The sequence below is a fragment of the Lepidochelys kempii genome, chromosome 2, assembly GCF_965140285.1.
Source record: "Lepidochelys kempii isolate rLepKem1 chromosome 2, rLepKem1.hap1, whole genome shotgun sequence".
Lineage (NCBI taxonomy): Eukaryota > Metazoa > Chordata > Testudines > Cheloniidae > Lepidochelys > Lepidochelys kempii.
In genome coordinates this window covers 173,692,859-173,717,802 of record NC_136381.1, presented here as the reverse complement: position 1 = coordinate 173,717,802, position 24,944 = coordinate 173,692,859, and the positions used below count along the sequence as shown (strand labels likewise).

The 24,944-nt window shown below is 40.4% G+C and overlaps 1 protein-coding gene across 6 annotated transcripts in view; it reads left to right on the top strand.

Annotated features, from left to right (window-relative positions):
* The window catches only part of CNTNAP2 (contactin associated protein 2), a 1,669,434-nt gene that overhangs the window by 545,704 nt on the left and 1,098,786 nt on the right, over nucleotides 1-24,944 (top strand). For all 6 annotated transcript variants that reach the window (XM_073332778.2, XM_078851686.1, XM_073332785.2 and 3 more), the window contains exon 3: nucleotides 22,058-22,251. In XM_073332778.2, the coding sequence (XP_073188879.1) occupies nucleotides 22,058-22,251 (194 nt within the window). The remainder of the gene's footprint in view (nucleotides 1-22,057; nucleotides 22,252-24,944) is intronic.

Below are 24,944 nucleotides of genomic sequence, written 5' to 3'. Positions count from 1 at the left end.
GTTGGTCTTTCTAATTTGTTTCTGATGTTAGTTCTGATTAAGGGCCTTCTCCTGTTCCTATTCAAATCAGTGACAAAGATCCAATGACCTGAATGAGAACAGAATCATAGAATCATAGAATATCAGGGTTGGAAGGGACCCCAGAAGGTCATCTAGTCCAACCCCCTGCTTGAAGCAGGACCAATTCCCAGTTAGATCATCCCAGCCAGGGCTTTATCAAGCCTGACCTTAAAAACCTCTAAGGAAGGAGATTCTACCACCTCCCTAGGTAACGCATTCCAGTGTTTCACCACCCTCTTAGTGAAAAAATTTTTCCTAATATCCAATCTAAACCTCCCCCACTGCAACTTGAAGAAAGCCCTCACTCAGAATGATCATCAGATCTTACTGAAAGGTCAGTACAATTTTCTATTGTATTTAAATGAGTGAGGGACAAACCAGTTCTAATAACACATGAGTTGATTCTTCTAGTGCAAATTTCATTTTCCTGGTTCCAATTATGAATTAAGGTGAATATGTCAAAACACAATGAGAGAGCTGTTTCTGTGGAATTTCCAGCATGAGCAGAAGCAGTATGCACCTGAAAACACATGAAAACCTCTTCTTGCAAGTTCAGTTTTGCAAGCTAAATGGCATGTGATAGTTCAGTTAAGAATCTTAACTTCTCTGGGTGCCTACACAAACATGAACTCAAATATTTACTGGATTTGCCCATCACTATTTCACATGCAGCTAATTTCATTGCATTGCTTAAGGATTCTTCAGAAACTCCCCAAAGTATTGATTTTTCATGGATTTCATGACATGTCCAAGGATCAAGCAATAGACCTGGGAGTCTGGTTCTGTTTCCCTTTCTGCTGTTGATTTACCTTGTCACCATGGTTTTATTGTTCAAATTCTAAGTGCCTCAGTTTTCCAGTGGTCAAGTAGCTAGAAAAATTCCTTCCACACAATGGTGATGTGAGGCTAAGGCCTTGTCTACACTACAAAGTTTTGTCAACAAAAGAGTAAATGCATACACAGTACGATGCAACTTTTAGTGGCAAAAATGTTGTTTTGGCAACAAAATAAAACCACGCCAATGAGAGACATAAGGCTTTTTGTGCAAAATTTTTGTCAGCAAAGTGCCAGTGTAGACACAATGCTTGATTTCTGACATTTTAATTGGACTCCAGGAGATGTCCCATAGTGCCCATTGTGACCACTCTGGTCAGCAGTTTGAACTCCATTGCCCTGAAGCCAGGTAAACTACCATCCGCCCCTCCCACTTTAGAATTTTTGAAATTCTGTTTCCTGTTTGCTCAGTGTGGAGAGGTCTCATCACATCTTCCTAGGTGACCATGGCAGGTTATCACAGCAAATGCTCTACCACTTGGACCACTGCGGAGCTTCTGGATCTGTTCAGTATATAGGGAGAAGAGGCTGTGCAGTCCCAGCTAAGCTTGAGCTGTAGGAATTTTGATACCTATGGGCAGATTTCTTGAGGCTTGTGCAAAAAGAGCTATGATCAGTACATGCTGCAGTGCAGAGTGAAGATAAAAGTGCTGAGATGGGCATACCATAAGGCGAGGGAGGCAAACCGTCACTCTGGTGCTTCAGCTAAGACCTGTCAGTTCTATAAGGAACTGAATGCTATCCTCGGTGTTGACTCCACCTCCACCTCCAAGAGCCCCATGGATACCTAACCCAGAGGACAAAGTCATTGATGAAGAGGTGGAGTTAGACGACATTGTGGAGCTTCCAGCTGGGTTGCCTGGTGGAGCAGGCAGCCAGGAACAGTTCACCACTCCAGAGGTGTCTAGCCAGTCTCAGCAGTTGCTCTTCAACGAGCAAAAAGCAGGAGAGGAGATGCCTGGTAAGTGGCTGTGGTTTGTATAGTGCGGAGGTGGGTTCAGGGTATAGAAATGTACAAGGCTGGCTGTGTTTCTGTGTGCTGGACATTTCCCTGTGTGGCTAATCAGTACGGCGGAATAGGGTGTTGATGCACGCCCAGATCTCACGGGAATCCTGGAGGTACTTGGGAATCCTCTGCTGAAGGTTCCTTGGCAGAGCTGCTTTGTTCCTTCCCCTATTGTAGGAAACTTTCCTGTGCCATTTAGCATCACTTGTGCAGGGACCAAAGCAGCACACAGGCAAGCAGTATAGGGACCAGGGCGGAAGCCACAAGCCTGTAGTAGATGTACCCTCACTTCCCAGCTTACCCGCAGCGGTGAGATATCTGCTACAATAACCCCTGCCTGTGGAAAAGTTTGGGAGAATTTTAGCATTTTCCCCCTAATCGACTGCGCTACAACCCTTGCAGAGTGCTCTTTTCCCTGTGTAGAGCCCCCCCACACACACACACACACTCACCATGCTTTGGGTGTTCGCAGAGATGTGTGCTTGCCAAGGGTCAGTGAGAAAGTGATTGTTATGTTACAATAGGTGTATTTTACTGAAATGTTTCAATGCTGTATGTGAATTTCACAATCATGCTTCTGTGCATTGTTCCTTCTGCTTCAGCAGATGTGGCCTTCAGGAACACCCACCACAAACCAGCTGAGCGTCTCTGCCAGATAAGAAGGCACCCAAGACAGAGCAAAGAAGACGTGTTCCAGGAGTTACTGACCTTCTCCAATGCAGAGAAAAGGAAACACAAGGAGTGCAGGAATGCCGAAAGGCAGGACAGAAAAGAAAATCAGGAGTTTAAGGACGCTATTGAATAGATGATTAAAGTGATTAAAGGAGCAGCAAATGCAGATGCTGAAGTTCTTAATAATGCTGCAGACTGAGCGGATGAGTGCCTGCCCTCCCCTGCAACATGTTCAGAACTCTTTTCCATGCCCCCCAATCTCTGTCCGCATAGTCCTTTCTGTTTCCCCTTCACTCCACCCCCTCAGACAACTTTCAAAACTATAGCTGGACCTACACACAGCTCTGAAGGTCTGCCCTTCCCTAGCACCTCTGTTTCCACCAAGCATCTTTATGTGTGTGTGTGTGTGTGTTGTTTCTTGTGCAATAAAAGCAAGGTTTTTGAACTGTAACTCATCTTTATTTTGTTTCCTACAAATTGAGACAGCAGGCACTACCCGTACATACACAGGCAGTTTAATCATTTGCTTACTGGAATGTAAGGCCCGAAATGTCACCATTGCTTCCTAGGAAAACTACACGTAATGTAACATTGCGGCACCAATCACAGAGATACACATTACTGGTTCTCTTTTTCAAAGTGTTGCCTCAAAGCCTCCCTTTTTCGAATTGCCACCCTGTGGGCTCCTCTGATAGCTCTGGTATCTGGCTGCTCAAGATCAAGTGGTCTGCTTCAACACTGCACCCCTGAGCAAACCTTTCACCCTTCGCTGCACAAAGATTATGCAATGTACAACACACAGCTATGACCATGGGAATATTATCCTCATTGATGTCTAATACGCCATAAAGGCATTGCCAGCACACCTTTAATCTGCCAAAGGCACGTTCCACTGTCATCCAGCACCTATTCAGCCTGTTGTTGAGAACCACTCCTTACTGCTGCCCAGGTTTCCCATGTAAGCTTTCATGAGTCAAGGCTGTAAGGTGTATGCCAGGTCTCCCAGGATCACTATGGGCATTTCAATATCCTCCACGGTAATCTTCTGGTCTGGAAAGAAAGTCCCCGCTTGTAGTTTTCTATACAGAGCGGTGTTCCTGAAGATGAGTGTGTCATGCAGCTTCCTGAACCACCCTGTGTTGATGTCAGTGAAATGACCACTGTGATCCACAAGCACCTGCAACACCATGGATAATTACCGCTTCCTACTGATGTACTCTGTCTCAAGGTGGTCTGGTGCCAAAATTGGAATATGTGTGCCATCTATTGCTCCGCCACAGTTAGGGAAACCCATTACTGCAAAGCCATCTGCTATTTCATGCACATTTCCTAGAGTCACAGTCCTTCGTAGCAGGTTGCAATTAATTGCCCTGCATACTTGCATTAATGCAGCCTGAACAATCAACTTCCCAACTCCAAATTGATTTGTGACTGAACAGTAACAGTCTGGAGTCGCCATCTCCCACACAGCGATTGCCACACACTTCTCTACCAATATGGTAGCTCTCATTTTGGTGTCCTTGCACCGCAGTGCTGAGGCGAACTCCTCACACAGTTCCAGGAAGGTGTCTTTCCACATCCAAAAGTTCTGTAGCCACGGCTTATCATCCCACACCTGCATGACGATATGATCCTCCCATTCAGTGCTTGTTTCCTGAGCCAAAAAGTGATGGTCCATCCTCTGCAGCTGTTCTGGAAATGCCAAAAGCAATCTAAAGTTGCTCCTATCCATATCACACAACATTTCATGAAACTGGGAGTTTTCTTCAGTTAGGAACTTCTTGATTAACTGCACTGCCATCCACAATGTCTTCATGATAGTTATCAGAGTATAGGAGAGCAGTGAAGGATCCATCCCTTCTCACAAGGATGCTGGGGTGCACAGCAAAGAAGGGCCATTGAAAAATGCTGTGAAAGAAAGCCGGAAGCCCATGGAATGCTGGGACAGAAAGCAATGCATCACGGGACATAGAGCCCAGTCCCAAGATGTGCTGTGATCCGCTCCGCCTTCTCACAACACCTAGCAGCAGAATGTGTCAAGCTGGACTGTGGGATAGGTACCCACAGTGCATTGCTCACACTGTTGATGATAGCGCCCCAACTGTGAACATGCTCTGCCAACTGAGGAGCGAGTGTGAACATGAAATACTGATTTTTATTATAGTGATTTTTTGAGTGTTGACATAAGTTTTGTCGACAAAACTCTGTAGTTTAGACAAGTCCTTACTTTATTAATGTTTATGAAGTTCTTGGAGCTCTTTGGGGAGTGCTATTGAAATGCAAAGTGTTCTTATTTTAATGGAAAGCATTTAGGCATCCAGGAGTGTATCTTGAGAAACATTGGAATGCAGGTATCCATTATCAGCAAAGTGTCTTAAAAAGGCTGGTTTTGATCCTCTGAATTTCTTGGGAATTGAGGGGGGGGAATATTTCCTTCATTTTATCTATGAAGTGACAAGTATTGGGATGTGGATTTACTTTGGTATTTACTTTGATGTTGGGAAACAAGGAAAACAGCTCATAACATTTCTGTTGACACGTCAAGAATAAATAGTGGAACCATGAACAACTTGGTGTCTGTGTCAACAGCAGGGAAAATTATAATATGTTAGCTGTGTACTTAGCAGTGGACTTCAACTTGATGTGTGGGAGTTATCTGAATGAGGAGAGAAACTGAGATAATTGTTCCAAAAATATATTGACTGTTTTTCTATAATAGTCTCTCCTCTTCCTCTTGTGCACTGTATAACGCTGATTTTATTTCTGTTGCTATATCATTGTTCAGTACTACAAACCCATATTGGATACCTATTAACAAGATTGAAGGCATGAACTTCACCTGCTGTAAATGCGGTTTGGTGTGTTTAAATGGTTGGTGCAGTTACATATGTGTATATTTAACCTACGCTAACATAGTGTGGCTCTTTGTTCACATAGATTCCAAAGCCCAAAGTGTCCAGTGTGATCATCTAGTCTGCCCTTCTGCATAAGGGCCATAGAACATCCCCGAAAATATTTCCTAGAGCCGATCTTTTAGGGAAAAAAATCCAATCTTCATTTTAAAATTGTTGATTTAAATGTTTTCCAATGGTTATTTACTCTCAGCATTAAACAATTATACCTTCTTTCCAGTCTGAATTGTCTAACTTCAGCTGTCAGCCATTGGATCATGTTATTCCTTTCTTGGCTAGAGTGAAGAGTCCATTATTAAATATTTGTTCCCCATGTAGATACTTATAGACTATAATCAAGTCACTCCTTAACCTTCTCATTATTAAACTAAATTGAGGCTCATGCTTTCAAATTCACAAGTCCTAGGCAGTTCCAACAGCCACCACTCCATCCAGGAGCTCTGCATTACTAAATGGTGGTACACATGAGGATGTAAGCTGTGACAGACCTCTGAAGCTCAGGATGACATTCCTCAAGGCAAAGTATAACCTATGCTAATATGATGTGGTGCTTTGTTCCCCTTTAGTGTCTAAAACACATACAGGGTTTTATGAGTCTGCTCCAGCCTCTGAGCTAAGAAACCTGTTTTTTCAATTCAGGCAGTAGTGTCTCATGCTGTCAGATCCGGAGGACTTGATTTCAGTCCCTGCCACTGATGCGCCCAGGGACATCATGGTATATACAGTTAATATATCCTTTCCCAAGTGGGAACCCTTGAAGTTGGGTTAAAATTACTGCGAGTCTCAGCATTAGAAGTGTATGGGAGTTTGTGTATCTGTAGCAATCCAACCTTTCTTATTATAATCTTCTTGGCAGTAATGTATCAAATGAAAGTATATTCAACCCGTGTTAACACCGCATGACTCTTTCTTTACATCTAGTGCACAAAAAGCCTGTTTTGAGGTAATTTCAGAGCTTGAATTTATAGGACTTTATAGAATTTATAGAACCAAAATAGGACTTTAACCCCAACTGACTTCAAACAGAATCCCAGCTTGAGTTTATTTGGGAGATCCTTCTTCCCATCCTTGGAATAATGTACTATATATTGCATAATGTATAAGGATGTGCTATTTTTTTTATTGTCCCCCTCCCAAGTAAGTAATCACATGGAAAAATCCAATGAAAGGAGATAATAAAAACACTCCAAAAACAGTCTAAGATGTTACCTGCATGAAATCATTTGTGATTTTATCCATAATTTGAAAAATGGTAAACTGAAAACATTTAAAATCACAGACTTTCATATAGCCTTATAGTGACACTGAAAAGTGCCCATTTTTATCAATGTGGCCCCATTTAAGTGAAAAATTTCATGCAGAGACCAGTTTTGCATTTGAAATGTACATATTGTGAAAATGCTTACAATCTCAGCATTTTGAATGTTCTGAATATTTTGTACTTAATTATATATATTTTTCAATGATAAAACCCTTTTATTGTATGTCAGTCTGGAGAAGGAAGAGAACAAACTTTCTGTATCCTGTTCTGAAAATAAGGCATTGCATAGCAATGCATAGGTAGTCCCTTTTTGCACTAATCACAGTAATAACTGAACACCCATAAAGTGATGGTTGGGTTTTTCAAATGTCTCATGTTGCAATATATGCTGATGAAAAGTTGCAGCCTTTGGAATGACAATGTCACCTCTTTGCATCCCAATATAATCACAGAAAACAATGGTGATGGTGAGACCACTGCCTGTCATGCTGACCATCAACATTTTGTTGTTTCTTTTACTCCCCCGTGTCTCTGTCTGTAGCAACCTGTCATCTCTTGTCTTATATTCAGATCGTAAGCCTCTTGGGATGGGAGGTCATATTTTTGTTCTGTGTTTGTACGGCCCCTAGGACAATGGCGTCCTGGTCCATAACTAGGGTTTCTAAGTGCCACCGTAATAATAATAATGAGAAAAAATGTATATGCTGAATTTCAGCTTTGTGAACATTAACTTACTCTGCATTTTGAGTGTTTTGTTTTATCAGAAGTATATCTGCATCTTTTTGTTTCTCTCCACTTTTACCACCTGCCCCAAACCCATTGCACTTAAAATGTATTCATAAATGAACTTGTGAACTGGCGCTCACCCTTATTATAGTTTGAATTTGTAGAGGAAAAATATAATTTCCCTTTTATAACTACATCTCTTTACATGGGATGTAGTTATAATAGGAATCCATCCTAGTTTCTCTCACTGATTGAAAGACCTCTGCATGTTTCTTTGTAATATTATTTGCTTGTTCAGTGTCTTAATGGAACAAATTGTCAGTTCTGTAACCCTGAAGGCACTTGAAAAAAAGTTGTTAATGTCATTGCTGAGATTGAGGAAAACAATTTAATAATTAAAAAATGAAAATGTATAGGCATATTCTTCATCTCTTCCGAGAGAATTGTGAAATGGATTCCCTCTCCCCCACGTATTTGATATAAACATAGTGAGAAAGCACGGATAATGTGTGGTGTTCTTGAACTACTGTATCACAATTCTGGGGGTTGGTTGATGCTTTTCACAATTCTGGGGGTTGGTTGATGCTTTTCTGTGCAATTCTGCGTTGCTCACATTTCCCCTCTTTTATCTGTTCAGTACCCCTGAGTTGGGGAGAGTTCAAAACAATGAGGAGTCAGAAGGATCCTAGCAACTGCCTCAGTGGCTGGGATGTAAACTTGTGTGCTTGCTTCTGTTAAGTATCAGTTTGTTTCATTGCAGTGGAGACTGCTCACACTAATTATGGGACGACATTTGTGGCTGCCTTTATGTGGGTCAGGCAGTTGGTAGGAGGGACGCTTCCTGTGTGCGCACACTCTTTGTGCACTCATAAGGGCCTGCTGTGTTCAGCACTCAGTGCTGGCATTCCTACTGCTAAACTAATGGTTCTCTTTTATTTGTTATCAGAGGGCCAGATTCTGACATTGTGACTCTAGCTGAAATTAATGAGGACTGCTTGTGATGTAAATTACTAGCCAGCATGAGTTAGGGTAGGAGAATCTGGCCCAAGTTATTTATTAATCTGTTAGTCAGTGCCACTGCCTCTTGGTGAGTAGGACAATGTGTATCATCACATTTTATTCTGGAATATCATAAAAAAAATTGGGAAACAAGATATTGTCTGTGATTTTATGTATTACAAGTCAGACACACATACACACACACATCTGCCCATTGTCTCTTTAATGAAGTGAGCCCATTTTACCTTTTTACCATTTACTTTCTTTTATTTGCTATGTAGTTTTAATGCCTTCTTACCATGTGTAACTCATTTGCATTGCTTTCATAGTCTATGAAGCAATCTCTGACATTTTGCATTATATCTGCTATATAAAATAAATATTAATTGCCTACCATCAAAAATATTGTTGATGGCTGGTTTCCACCATATTTTTTAAAAAATGGAAAGAATGCATGCAATAAAATGCAGGATATAAACAATAACTAAAAAAATTAAACAGTTTATAACAAAGTGCTAAGAACACCATGAACAGTGTTAATAAAATAGTTGATTTCACCATCAGTTTCAATACAAACTAATTTTTACTGATAACTTCCAATATCCTAGCCACATCAGTTTTTCACAAAGGGTACTTCACCATACTCTCCTGCATCTATATCAGATTCAAAAACACACAGAATTCCAACATAAGAATAATGCAGACATCAATTTTGTATTCAAAGTTTTCCACCATTCTAGGAAGGGAGAAATGTTGTAAGATATTTCTGCATGTTAACAACCCCTCCTCCTGCCTGTGCAATATCAGACTATTCCTCCAGGCCCCAATGCAGCAAACAATTCCTGTCCAGCAACCGTGTAAGCACATGTTGAACACTAAGCACATGCATAAATCACATGAACTTTAATACAGTTTACACACGTGCTTAAAGTTAAGCAGATTCCTTGGTGCTTTGCTGAATGAGCATGGACTTCAGCATGTGCTTTGATTTGTTGAATTGAGGCCCCAGTGAGGCTCACATGGGCCGGGGGTGGGGTAGGGGTAGGGACGACTTTAATCCAACTTTCTCACAACTTATTCCAGAGTGAGTACTTGGTAAAAAAAGAAGAATCTTTCTTAATCCTTGGATCAATAGAGGTTACACATTTCACAAGTCAAATGAACAAAGTAATCAACTCCTCCAAATTACACTGCTAGATAGATCAAATAATAACAGGAGACTTTTCATTGATCGTCACAGTGTGTTTCTGGTGCAGGTCTAACACCTGCTTTCTCTTTGGGGCTGCTCACCATTCCCTTCACATGCTGCTCTGCTAAGCAGCATATGTAGCAATATAAAATATGTTCATCCCTTTGCCCAGTGACTTTCACTTCCCTTTCCAACTGAAACAACTTCCATTCTCCCTTTATTGTTTGAGGAGAAAGAGGAGGGCACATCCTAAAACAATAGTGTGCTGCAAAATTGGGACTTAAACTTTTGCTGGCATGTAGAATATTGTTGACTACAAATCCTTTATTGCCTCTACCTTGTTAGAAATGAGTTGAGTAGGTCAAGTTACAGGTTCTGGCTTGCAGCACCTTTCCCCTCTGAAGGTCATCAGCTCACATTGGACCCCGTCTGGTATTGGTAATTGAGTTGTTAACATGTGATAGCAATTTTGGCAGGTGTGTATGAAGTGAGCTGGTGGTGTCACCTCAGATTAAAGATGGGAAAATCAAGTGTCGTTCAAAATTTTCCAACTCTTTTCAATTGCTTTTTTGGGTGAAAAGATTCCAAAAGCTAGCTACGGTTTGCAGGTCACCAAAAGGTATCTTAGCTGCACCAGGCCAAATTCTGATCTCAGTAATACCAATGTAACTGTGATTAAAACTTTGTCCCACTGTAGTTAGAACATAATTAGACTGTAGTTAGGTTTCCTTCTGATATATGTACTTACCATAAGATCATCTTCTTTAACTACACTACTGTTACAGTAAACACGTGTGTATGAAAAGTAACTTCAGTTACGTTACAGTATATGAGACATTGTACTTACCAAACAATTATGTTGTTGGAAGGACATCAGTTTTACAGATTTATGTCAGTAATTTGCTTCATAGTAGCTTTTATATACTGGTACTTTTTATATAAAAACTGCAAAAGTTAAGGTAATATGTGCAACACGAACTTTCATCTTTGACTGTTTAATCACATACTGTTCCTTAAATTATAGAATATCTATATATATTTTTTAAAATGTTAAAAAATATTAAGTTTGCTAAATCGAAAGTTAAGAAATGCCAAAATTAAGGTTGTCAGGGAAACCTTAATTCTGTCCCCTGGAGTATGTGCATTATGATGTAGTCTTTTACTGCAAGATCATATATTAAATTTTCAATGGAACCCGTCTGTTATATAGCTATTGAGTAGCTATTCAATATTTGGCTTTATCCTCTTAGTTCAGTGGGTGGCCTTATTTACAGCATATTATTCAACTCCTGTACTGAATACAGAATTATTAATTTCCTCATAGGATTCATCACTACAGGAAGTGTGTGCTTCACAAATATTAATGTATATTTGCAACACCCATGTGAGATGACAGAGTGGTATTATCCTCTTTTTACAGATGCAGAACTGAGTCACAAAAAGATAGAGGTCAAAAGTTTCCAATAACTTTGGGTGTCTGATTTAAGAATCCTAGGACCTGATTTTATGGAGTACTTAGTATTATTTAATATATTACTTAAATTTATCCTGCCTCTTCCCCACCTCGACTCTTTGTCCCAGAATCATTCTCCTTGACTACTCAGTCTATGATATGTCTCCACTATGACCTAGGGTGTGACTTCCAGCTCATGTAGACATACTCGTGCTACCTGTCATCTGTGCTGGTATGCTAAAAACTGTAGTGTAGCCATGACAACACAGAGTAGGAGCAGCCAGCACAGTGTGATTTTGGTGTGCTAGGTCAGATAAGAGTTAGCACAAGCATGTCTAAGTGAGCTGGGAATCACACCCCTAGCCTGTAGTGTAGACGTTCCCTTAGTTTCCACTGCTGAAGCCTCTCATCTCAGTCCCTCTCCTTACCCAGCCAGTCCCACTCCATCCCACCCTAACTCCTATTCACAATTTTTCTTTCTCCATCTCACTCCTGTTGGTTTCACCAAGTTCCTTGTGCTAATCTACTCCTTGTCCTGCTCCCAGATCTGGCTCTTGTCCCCTTTACATTCAATTCAGGCATCCTCCTCCTCCATGCTATCTGGACATCAGCAGAAGGGTCATTGAGATCACAGGAGAGGCAGGCTTCCCGCTCTCATTTCTAGTGCCTGGCCCCTCCCTGCCCTCGAGCAGCAATTACAAGGAAGGTCCCGCTTCACCTCTATATACCCGGGATAGTGAATGCTCACTTGCTCAGTTTCGATGACACATGAACACTCTGGTCAGCACTAGGATCTGAGGGGTGGCATGTGAGCAGTGAGGATGGAATCTTCAGATATTTTAGCTGCTTCTCTAAGAATCCTCTCATAAGCATGTGCACACTTAATTTTTTCAAAGGCTTATAACTTGCTCAAATGTGGGCTGATTTTCATGGGAACGTCAAAAGGAGCATCCCTGATAGAAAAGCCGCTCTCGGCCAAATTTTAAGTTCTTGTTCCAAAACAGGGGGACGCTATAGATTCTTAAAGAAAAGATCACCAGAGGCTCTTTTTTTTAAGATTGCAAAACAATATCCCCTCCCACCCCCACCCCACCCCCTACCCCCCCCCCCCCCCCCCGCCTTGTTCTCAGAAATGGCTCCACTGTTGAAGCTGAAACTTTCCTAGAAAAAATCAGCCTGAGTCAGATACCTGCCATGGAAAATTAAGCCTGACTAGCTGAAGTCTGGCAAAGTTATAAGCAACTGAAACAAGAGTCTTGTAAAAATGGGAAGTGTCAAGCTACTCTAGCCTATAGATAAAGGATCGGTATAAGTTAAAACAGTAATGCAATGAGCCTTCAAACCTCAAGACCTGTAAGAGAGTAGCTTAGCGAAAAGAATCAAGGCAGAAGGCCCCAAAAGCATTAGCAGTTAACTAGGAGTAACCCCAGATTATAAAATATCACAAGATAGAATGCTGTAATGACTAAACTGCTGACCGGTAACCACAGAAAGCTACTGTCACGCTGTCTGGAGTAGTTCATGGCTGCGAGTGCCAGCCTCAGGGCAGACTGTCAAGAAGCAGGGCAGAGACTCCAAACTGGTTCTGTGTTCTATAACTAGATTCTATCAACCCAGTTACAAGTGTGAACTCCTAAAACAGTCTTACCATGGAGTCACAGACAATCTCCTGGACATTCCAGTCTATCCTGCCACCCAAGCAAGCTGGGCTTAGTGATATTTGGTTGCTATACACCCAAGATCACAAAAGATTCAGGTTGCTTCTAGTTCCAAGAGACCAGTTACTTACCTCAAGTCAATTTGTACCTTAGATCTCTGACCAAAGATAGAAAAGGAGTACTTGTGGCACCTTAGAGACTAACCAATTTATTTGAGCATGAGCTTTCGTGAGCTACAGCTCACTTCATCGGATGCATACCGTGGAAACTGCAGCAGACTTTATATACACACAGAGATCATGAAACAATACCTCCTCCCACCCCACTGTCCTGCTGGTAATAGTTTATCTAAAGTGATCTTTGTCCTTACTCATAACTATTTTACATTTGGGGACAATGTATACCTTCAGATCAGCGGCACTGCTATGGGTACCCGCATGGCCCCACAGTATGCCAACATTTTTATGGCTGATTTAGAACAACGCTTCCTCAGCTCTCGTCCCCTAACGCCCCTACTCTACTTGCGCTATATTGATGACATCTTCATCATCTGGACCCATGGAAAAGAAGCCCTTGAGGAATTCCACCATGATTTCAACAACTTCCGTCCCACCATCAACCTCAGCCTGGTCCAGTCCACACAGAGATCCACTTCCTGGACACTACAGTGCTAATAAACAATGGTCACATAAACACCACCCTATACCAGAAACCTACTGACCGCTATTCCTACCTACATGCCTCCAGCTTTCACCCTGACCACACCACACGATCCATCGCCTACAGCCAAGCTCTGCGATACAACCGCATTTGCTCCAACCCCTCAGACAGAGACAAACACCTACAAGATCTCTGTCAAGCTTTCTTACAACTACAATACCCACCTGCGGAAGTGAAGAAACAGATTGATTGAGCCAGAAGAGTTCCCAGAAGTTACCTACTACAGGACAGGCCTAACAAAGAAAATAACAGAATGCCACTAGCCGTCACCTTCAGCCCCCAACTAAAACCCCTCCAACGCATTATTAAGGATCTACAACCTATCCTAAAGGATGACCCAACACTCTCACAAATCTTGGGAGACAGGCCAGTCCTTGCCTACAGACAGCCCCGCAACCTGAAGCAAATACTCACCAACAACCACATACCACACAACAGAACCACTAACCCAGGAACTTATCCTTGCAACAAAGCCCGTTGCCAACTGTGCCCACATATCTATTCAGGGGACACCATCACAGGGCCTAATAACATCAGCCACACTATCAGAGGCTCGTTCACCTGCACATCCACCAATGTGATATATGCCATCATGTGCCAGCAATCCCCCTCTGCCATTTACATTGGTCAAACTGGACAGTCTCTACGTAAAAGAATAAATGGACACAAATCAGATGTCAAGAATTATAACATTCATAAACCAGTCGGAGAACACTTCAATCTCTCTGGTCACGCAATCACAGACATGAAGGTCGCTATCTTAAAACAAAAAAACTTCAAATCCAGACTCCAGCGAGAAACTGCTGAATTGGAATTCATTAGCAAATTGGATACTATTAATTTAGGCTTAAATAGAGACTGGGAGTGGCTAAGTCATTATGCAAGGTAGCCTATTTCCCCTTGTTTTTTCCTACCACCCCCCCCCAGATGTTCTGGTTAAACGTGGATTTAAACTTGGAGAGTGGTCAGTTTGGATGAGCTATTGCCAGCAGGAGAGTGAGTTTGTGCGCGTGTGTGTGTGTCCCCGGGAAAAAAAGGGGGGGGTGAGAAAGTCTGGATTTGTGCTGGACATGGCCCACCTTGATTACCATGCACATTGTAGGGAGAGTGATCACTTTGGATGAGCTATTACCAGCAGGAGAGTGAGTTTGTGTGTGTATGGGGGTGGGGGGGTGAGAAAACCTGGATTTGTGCTGGAAATGGCCCACCTTGATTATCATGCACATTGTGTAGAGAGTTGTCACTTTGGATGGGCTATTACCAGCAGGAGAGTGAGTTTGTGTGTGGGGGGATGGAGGGTGAGAAAACCTGGATTTGTGCTGGAAATGGCCCAACTTGATGATCACTTTAGATAAGCTATTACCAGCAGGACAGTGGGGTGGGAGGAGGTATTGTTTCATGATCTCTGTGTGTATATAAAGTCTGCTGCAGTATCCACGGTATGCATCCGATGAAGTGAGCTGTAGCTCACGAAAGCTCATGCTCAAATAAATTGGTTAGTCTCTAAGGTGTCACAAGTACTCCTTTTCTTTTTGTGAATACAGACTAACACGGCTGTTACTCTGAAACCTGACCAAAGATAATGTGTGTAGCCAATCCTGTAATAAACTAATTAAAGATTTGTTAACTAAGAAGGAAATGAGAGTTATTACAAGGTTAAAGCAGGCAAGGACCCACAAATGAGTTACACTGTATAGTTTTAAAGGTGACAGAGTTGTAGTAATGTCAGCTCTGAATGTCTTTTAGGGTTAACCCAGGTCAATCCTGGGGCTCTCTGCTTTTGTTTCATAGCTCCAGCCCTGTGAGAGTCCAAACAGCAAAAAAGGAAGACAAATTTTCTTCTCAGCTATTTTTATTTTCTTCTTTCAGTATTCAGGCTGATGGGATGAGCCCTTTTTGCATGTAGTCTCTCCAGTTAGTTTGGATAGTCTTCTTGATGAGCAGGAAGCAATCCCTCCTGACAGATTCACAGTTTCAGAGGAAACATTTTTTACATTTATAAAGCAAAAACTTTTTTATTACCTTATAGCATGTGATAAAGATATTGTAAGTGATATTAATGCATGCAGCAACTTCAAAGCATTTAATAAATTCTGAACACTAAACACATTGTTATACGTTCAACACCCATCTTAACCATACTAACACATAGGTAAACCAGACAGGTGTTTAGCAATGAATTTGTCAGTATTCAGCTTAGGCCTAAAGCCTTGGCAAGAGCTGGCACCTGGTTTGCCAACATCAAAGCTAGTTTTTTTCCAGTTTTGGGTATTTTAAAGGTAGGAACATCAGCAGATGTCTGTCCACAAGAATACCATTGTAACTGATTGTAACTAATTAAAAGGTACAGTGACTAGAGTGAAATCCCTGCAAGCTGCATGGACAGTTTTCAAAGACACCATGATAGAGGCTCAACTTAAATGTATACCTCAAATTAAAAAGCACAGTAGAAGAAGTGAAAAAGAGCCACCATGGCTTAACAACCATGTAAAAGAAGCAGTGAGAGATAAAAAGGCATCTTTTTAAAAGTGGAAGTCAAATCCTAGTGAGGTAAATAGAAAGGAGCATAAACACTGCCAAATTAAATGTAAAAATGTAATAATAAAAGACAAAAAGGAGTTTGAAGAACAGCTAGCCAAAAACTCAAAAGTAATAACAAATGTTTTTTAAGTACACCAGAAGCAGGAAGCCTGTTAAACAACCAGTGTGGCCCCTGGACGATCAAGATACAAAAGGAGCACTTAAAGACAATAGAGTCATCGTGGAGAAACTAAATGAATTCTTTGCTTCAGTCTTCACGGCTGAGGATGTTAGGGAGATTCCCAAACCTGAGCCGTCTTTTGTAGGTGACAAATTTGAGGAATTGTCACAGATTGAAGTGTCACGAGAGGAGGTTTTGGAATTAATTGAGAAACTTAACAGGAACACATCATGGGGACCAGATGGCATTCATCCAAGTGTTCTGAAGGAACTCAAATGTGAAATTGCGGAACTATTAACTATAGTTTGTAACCTGTCCTTTAAATCAGCGACTGTACCCAATGACTGGAAGATAGCTAATGTAACACCAATATTTAAGAAGGGCTCTAGAGGTGATCCTGGCAATTACAGACTGGTAAGTCTAACGTCAGTTCCGGCCAAATTAGTTGAAACATTGTAAAGAATAAAATTGTCAGACACATAGAAGAACATAAATTGTTGCGCAAAAGTCAACATGGTTTCTGTAAAGGGAGATAATGTCTTACTAATCTATTACAGTTCTTTGAGGGCGTCAACAAACATGTGGACCAGGGGGATCCAGTGGACATAGTGTACTTAGATTTCCAGAAAGTCTTTGACAAGGTCCCTCACCAAAGGTTATGTAAATTAAGTTGTCATGGGATAAGAGGGAAGATCCTTTCATGGACTGAGAACTGGTTAAAAGACAGGGAACAAAGTGTAGGAATAAATGGTAAATTTTCAGAATGGAGAGGGGCGACGAGTGGTGTTCCCCAAGGGTCAGTCCTAGGACCAATCCTATTCAACTTATTCATAAATGATCTGGAGAAAGGGGTAAACAGTGAGGTGGCAAAGTTTGCAGACGATACTAAACTGCTCAAGATAGTTAAGACCAAAGCAGACTGTGAAGAACTTCAAAAAGATGTCACAAAACTAAGTGATTGGGCAACAAAATGGCAAATGAAATTTAATATGGATAAATGTAAAGTAATGCACATTGGAAAAAATAACCTCAACTATACATACAATACGATGGGGGGGCTAATTTAGCTACAACTAATCAGGAGAAAGATCTTGGAGTCATCGTGGATAGTTCTCCGAAGACGTTCACGCAGTGTGCAGCGGCAGTCCAAAAAGCAAATGGGATGTTAGAAATCATTAAAAAAGGGATAGAGAATAAGACAGAGAATATCTTATTGCCCTTATCTAAATCCATGGTACGCCCACATCTTGAATACTGCTTACAGATGTGGTCCCCTCATCTCAAAAAAGATATACTGGTATTTTCAGAAAAGGGCAACTAAAATGATTAGGGGTTTGGAAAGGAATCTCCCATATGAAGAGAGATTAAAGAGGCTAGGACTTTTCAGCTTGGAAAAGAGGAGACTAAGGGGGGATATGATAGAGGTATATAAAATCAGAGTGGTGTGGAGAAAGTGAATAAGGAAAAGTTATTGACTTGTTCCCATAATATAAGAACTAGGGGCCTCCAAATGAAATTAATGGGCAGCAGGTTTAAAACAAATAAAAGGAAGTTGTTCTTCACTCAGCGCACAGTCAACCACTGGGACTCCTTGCCTGAGGAGGTTGTGAAGGCTAGGACTATAACAGGGTTTAAAAGAGAACTGGATAAATTCATGGAGGTTAAGTCCATTAATGGCTATTAGCCAGGATGGGTAAGGAATGGTGTCCCTAGCCTCTGTTTGTCAAAGGGTGGAGATAGATGGCAGGAGAGAGATCACTAGATCATTACGTGTTAGGTTCACTCCCTCTAGGGCACCTGGCATTGGCCACTGTTGGTAGACAGGATACTGGGCTGGATGGACCTTTGGTCTGACCCAGTATGACCCATTTTTATGTGTTATATATGCTAATAAGCTTGATGTACGTGGATGAGTAACCTATGGGAAAAGGGCACCCCAAATGAAGAAATAAAAATAAAGGGGATGAAACCCCGACTTAATATGCATTAGGCATAATGGTGTCAGTATAACACATTATAAAAACTGAATCCCAGGCTGGTTGATGTACCTATTGGGAGACATCCGGATGATAACCACTGGCGATGGTGATGAGGAAGATTATGACTAATGTTTCAAGTTGTTGTGCAAGGGACGGTGTGAGTATATGAATGCGTAGATGCACATTCTGTAATATCTCTAACACCTTGGTGGGTTGCAGTGTTTGTAACTTTGCTAACTGTATTACTAAAACTATTACAAATACCAATTTTTTTTCTTAAGTGTGAGTGTTTGCAATCGTGTTCATCAGGGTTCGTAGTTGAACAGTAATTTTAGTAATACTGTGCCTGATCTTGCGACAAGAACCTATCAAACCTCAGAGTGTTAACTGAGAATTCTTAAATAATCAATATAATTAATAGACAACCCATAGATCAACTAGGTGGCGCTATTATATATAAGTTGGGGTAATATATATATAATCAAAATATATATTTACAATCTAAATAATGTGTAATACCTTGTAGTACCTTGTGCTATTGTGCACTTCAGAAATAATTCATTGTAGGGATATTATGGGGAAAATCTAATTGTTGTTCCTCTCTATATTATACTCCTCTATGGATAAAATGATTGTTTCTCCAGAGAGTTCAATCCTAAACATTAGATATATTCTAAATTCAATTTAAAAAATTAAAAAGGAAAAGAAATAATAGAAACCAATCAGATTTCATTTGCTGCGAAACCTCTGTATACTTTTACACTCTGTGATTTAAAGACTGCAACTGGTTTAAAAGGCATCTATTTAGTACTGTTTATGCCCCTCACACCCTGTCTACAGTGGGTCAGGAAGCTAGTGGTCAGAGTACCTTCACATGGACACCTTTTTATCATTGTGTGCCGTCACCTTCAGATGTACCAACCTGGAAAGGGATATTGGCATTGATTGACTGGAGGGGCTAATCTACTAGATCCACAAATAAATGTACCTAGTCACTCAAAACCAGTGCAAAGGGGAAATAAAGGGGGTATATTCTGTTTTGTCCTGCCTTATTCATTTTTCTGTGAAAAGTCTGGTAAATCTGATTGTGTGTGTGAGTATGAATAAATATTACCATAGATGCTTTTAATAATTACTTTAAATTCCACGTTATACTATACATGTAAATGAGTACTAAACTAACCCCCTGGTCATGATGGTATTTATCTATAACACCCTTTGAAAATTTCAAGACATTGTGATGCTTTTAGGTTCAACCCAGACCTGGAAGGGGTCGTGTCAACACCTACCCTTTAACTCTAGGTGCAAGTTCCTTTTTGCAAGGTGACCCCAGCAGTCCCCAGTCCCAAATTTCCCCCAAACTGTTTGTCCTGTAGTGTCCAGCCCTCTCACTGAACACTTATAGAAATTAAGTTCCCTCAAAGAGACAGTACCCAGTAGTTTATTACCTTAAGGGGGGTTAACAGACACTATATTTTAAACAAGCTCTGAAGTGGTTTGTGGTAAAAGTAAAAAAAGTTTATTAAACAAAAATTCATAGGATTAAGTGATACCAAGGTTAAGGAATAAAGATAGAAAGGATCACAAGCAAATAAAAGTAAAAAAGTATGCTTCTAAAAAGACAAAAACTTTATTTCAGCAAGTTACAGTCTTTTCATAAGCAGGTTTTTCACCTATACTCAGAGAACCCCCTTGGGTTGAAGGATCCATTTTTCTGTGATTTCATGAGCTCTGGACCCCTTAGTACCTCAAAGTGATAGAAGCCAAAATGGCTCTTTTTCTTTGCTTATTTCTTCCTGAAGTTCTTTGACCCTGCTTCAAGAGAAAGGAAGGCTTTCTGGGCATGCAGTCATCTTTCCCCACTGGCTTTCCTTTGTCTTTGATGACACCTTGCTTAATTTACATCAGACACACACTCAAGCAGGCAGAATCACATTCTTTGTCAGGCATGGCTTAGACACTGCTTGCCAAGTACATTTTAAGAGCATATTCCCAGTACATATAAAGTCCTTTATGGGTTTACCATACCTATATCAAGCAAGAATATTAACGATCAGTGAGTTATTAGTTTTCTGATGGTATATCACAGGCCACCCTTTCAGTATTATGACAACAGCGTGCCTGTCACTGTTCCCTCTAAGCTGCGTGCAGATGCACGCGCACGCGGATCCTAAACCCCACGCATGCGGCGAAACACCGCACACACACACACACAAACATTTGCACAGAAGAATTTTTTGGGGCACACGGCCTGTCAAAAATTAGAGGGAACATTGGTGCTGGTGCTGTGGTGCTCTTAGGATCACAGCCATGTACACACAGTTCACTATATCACTCCTGTACTAGATAACTACAGCTAATATGGTATCAACATGCACCCATAGCTTGCGTGCAATGAAGGAATCATCACCTCAACAATTTAGATAAAGAAAGTGAAGCATGTGCTGAAAAAGGCCAAGTCTTTGTGACTTTGACTTCCACCACTGGTTGGTCTCAGTGGCTCTTCAACTGCCTCCTTTCTCCACACTAAAGGCTCTCTCTGGTAGTTGCCCTGTGGTACTGCTGATGGAAGTTCTGGCTTTGATTCCCATGGAAAACCATCTTGCCTATATGTGCATGTGACCATAGTTCTTCGTGGTTGTGTTGGTGGGGTTTGTTTGCTTTTTTTAATAAAGCCAGCTGATTGATCAGAAGGTAACCTAGGGGCTGCCAAGAAGGACTGAGGTGTAAATTTAATCCTACCAATGGAAAGAAGTAATAGAAGTTATCACGTGATAAACTAAATGGTTTTGCACTATCACATAGTGCCTGCCAGATCCTGGCAATGTATTTGGACCAAATCCTTGGAGTCATTTTAAATCTTTGCAGATTTTTTCTGCATAGTACTCTCACATTTGAGTATAAATATAATTATTCTCTGCTTTTTTTCCAATGTAATACTTACAATTATTGATATAATTTGGCAAAAACCCCATCACTTTCTCAGTGTAGCACATTACGCCACAATCTGAATGTCTTTTATAACCCTGTGTGTAACTAACTGCTATTTTCCCCTCTAATATTTTGTGCTTTAGTAGAGTAAGAACTTGCCTTAATGCCTTGACACTCACTTTTATCTATGCACCATTGTCCTTGTTTATTAAGAACAGTTCAACACAGTCTAGTGACTGAAAAGAATATTGCTAATAATATTACTATCAAGTTAATTCATAGCCCCATAAAGAGCGATAATACATTTTTCAAGCATCAGTAAATGCACTCTATGACATCCTGTACACCCAGCAAATCAAAATCAGAGCCATTTCTGCAATACCTTTCCTTTTTAACTACTGCTGATGGATATTCTTTGAGGTCTGCGCATTTCAGTGAAATGCTGGACTGGCAAGGAAGGAAATTAGAGATGCATGCTATTATTCCCTCCCAATTAATTTGTATCATCTTTTTTCATTTGAAATAGCATTTAAAGGGTATAAGGAATCAACAGATTGTCACTGATTTGCGTCAGCTGACTCTGACAAAGGATGTCATGGAAAATTGGTCAACTCTAAACAATTAAAGTTTGACACATACTAATAAATTCTAATTAAGGAATTATAAAGATAGTCTCATTTGTAGGGTATCTCTTTACATCATATAACTACATCATAAAAAGGTTATAGTATCAATCTGAAACAGCTTGAAAGAAATTGAGTTTCCCTGTGGCATATATAAAAGAGGTGACAGGGTTTTTTTTAGGTCTCATAATATTTCTTTTGTATATGTTTTAATTGTGTTACTGTTACGTTGTTCTCTGCTTATATGCAGCAACTAGCATCTTTTCAATGTCTTCACTTCAAAAGCCGTCTGGATTAAGATGTCTGATTGTCTCTCTTGTTTCAACTCAACAGGGGCTGGAGGCTGGTCTCCATCAGATAGTGACCATTATCAGTGGCTGCAGGTGGATTTTGGGAGCAGGAAACAAATCAGCGCTATTGCAACGCAAGGCAGATACAGCAGCTCCGATTGGGTGACTCAATACCGGATGCTCTATAGTGATACAGGGAGAAACTGGAAGCCATATCACCAGGATGGAAACATTTGGGTAAGTCACTGGCCTAAAACTCAAGCACTAGGTCATGCAGAGCACTCCTTTGAATAAACTGACTCGTCTTTGGAAAATATATATCCTTTATTGTGTATATATGAAAAAAGCATACAATTTTATCCGAAATATAATAGTCTAGCATTAGGATTGTTGACTGTTAGGAATTCCATTCCTAGATCAAGAAAATCAATGTAGACTTATGACAACTCTCAGAAGCTGATGAGCAATAATGTACAACTAGTGTTCAATACTGATAATTTCTTCCCTGCTCTTTCCATTCTCCTCTATTTTATTCCCTGTATGTGGGACTCACAAATGGACACACTAAGAATCTCTTCTCCCCACTGCATTGATTTTCATTAAAATTGTCAAGAGGTTTTTGGGGCATGGGATCTCAACCTGGGGGGTCATGATCTCTAGAATCAGGACTCAGAGAGATCACAACAATGTTCTCTTTTTTTGTGGCAAGATGGAAGGGGGAATAAAGATGGGTGGGGGGTGATTTCCAAATCTGTGTGTGTTGCAACATGAACTCACAGTATGGAAAAGGTTGAGAACTATTGTTCTAGAAGAAGTACGTTTGCCCTCCTGAAAAACATAAAATAAAAATCTTTCCCAGATATCTTACACACAAACATCAAAGTAACTATAAAAATGTTGTTATCTAAGTAATTCTCATCCTTCAGTATATTTATGGTATTAAATACCTGGGGAAATATTGACTATATATTTGGTTATATAAGGCAACTAGAAAATCACTGAAGATGGCGATAGCAATTCAGGTTTTGTACCTCTGCAGTAAATGGATCCTATTCTTATCTTCGCCCAACACATGAATTTTGGAGAATGTCAGATTTTTTTTATTAAGCCCAACGGAGCTATGCGGATTCATGCCAGCTATGGACATGTCCCACTGTGAGTGGAAGGTCAGGAGTCGTACAGGTTTCAGTTGTTGAGGTGGCAACAGGGCCCACAAAATGGAGTGTTGCCATATTCCTAGATTTTGGAATAGTTGATTAATTTTCTCCTGGAACTGGAAGCTGATTCCTAGACATTCTCGGGAAATCCTGGATCAGTGTCAGCCTCAGGTGAGAATAGAGTCTATTGTATTGAATGTAATGGGTTAGAAATTAGGATGTGAAAAATAGTGGCATTCACAGTTTCTCTGCGGGAGAACACAAAACCTTAGAGTTACGAACTGACTACTGTAAGAATAGAAAAAGAATGTATTGCCTTAGACCTTTTGTATTCCATGTCAGTACAGCAGGGTTTGTTACTGCAGGCAGTAATGGAACTTTTGTTTTGGCCTTTCACCTGTCACACAGCAGCAATTAATTTACTCCTTCTTCTGAAAAGTTTAACCCAGTGTTTTACCTGCAAAAAAACAAAGCTATTGCTTATCCTCCTCTTCCTAAAGGTAGCCATAGGAGAGGCTTCTTCCTTTTAAAATATATATGTGGAAGGCACAATGAAGAATTGGGAATCCAAATTAATTAATAGGTATTGTGTCTAGCAAAAGAGGTACTGGCCTTTGTTATAGGCAAGAAGATTTAATTTTGTGCTATTTTATGATAAAGCTCAGAATAAAAGAGTTCTTTTACTGAAGTCATTTTAAATTTTTTTTATTGAAAATGAACTTCACCAAATATGCAGAGTAGGAGTAAGGATTTAAAAGGAATTCATTTCACATGTATGTTACATAAAGGTTGTCATATTTGTACCATATTGATGTGTTGAAAAACCTAAGATATAATATGAAGTGGAAAAAACATTAAAAAGAAAGGGAAAAAAAGTTAGGAAAGAAGAGAAAGTGCCATGTGTGAATTCTAGACTTTGCCATGTGCTCTTTAAGGAATAAGGTGCTTCTTGCAAACACTTATGAATGTAACTTGCCATGTGGGAGCAGTCTCACTGAACTCAACAGGACTGTTCATATATGGAAAGTCACTTAAAAGTAGCAGTGTTTGCAGGGTTGAGACCTAAGAGAGTATTTCAAAGACGGAGTTTGAACCCCAAGAAATTCCCCTCAGGAGCACAAGGAAAGGGGGAAGAGCAGTTGCAGCTATTTGACTGAAGAGTATATAAAACAGAACAGTTTCATTGATGGCTGATATGCTGCTTGAAGAAGGAAAAACTGCTCTCCATACCTTGAAGGGGAAAGCTTCAAACCTTTAGCTGGTTTATTTTAAGCTTTGAATGTTTGTTTGCCCAAGTTGCTGAGGGTTTTGGGGAAGGTCCTTTACTCGCATTAAATACTGACTCTCTGCCTGAAAGATTCCCCCCCACCCTTCCTTTGTTACAAACAAGCTCTGTGATTTTGTGGGGAGGATTGTGGATCTCTTAACGTCCATGTTCTGTTCACCTTGGCTATCACCTGCAAAAGTTTAGAATCATAGATATGACTTATTCACCACACAATGCCTAATTAACAAAAATGGATTCCTATCTTCTTGAGGTGGAAACCACAAGAGCAGTTCAACAACTCAGACCTTCTAGACAGAACATTTTATCTTTATATCCCTTTATCTAGTTGGTTTCCCCAATATATAGTATAACCAATCCCTTGGGAACACTGATGGCCTGCATTTTCTTTCTTTTCCCTAGACAAAGGCATTAGAGAAAAAACAAAACAAGGAATCCTTTCTCTCTTCCTTTCTTTTGAAGAACACATCAGAACAACTAGCATTGAG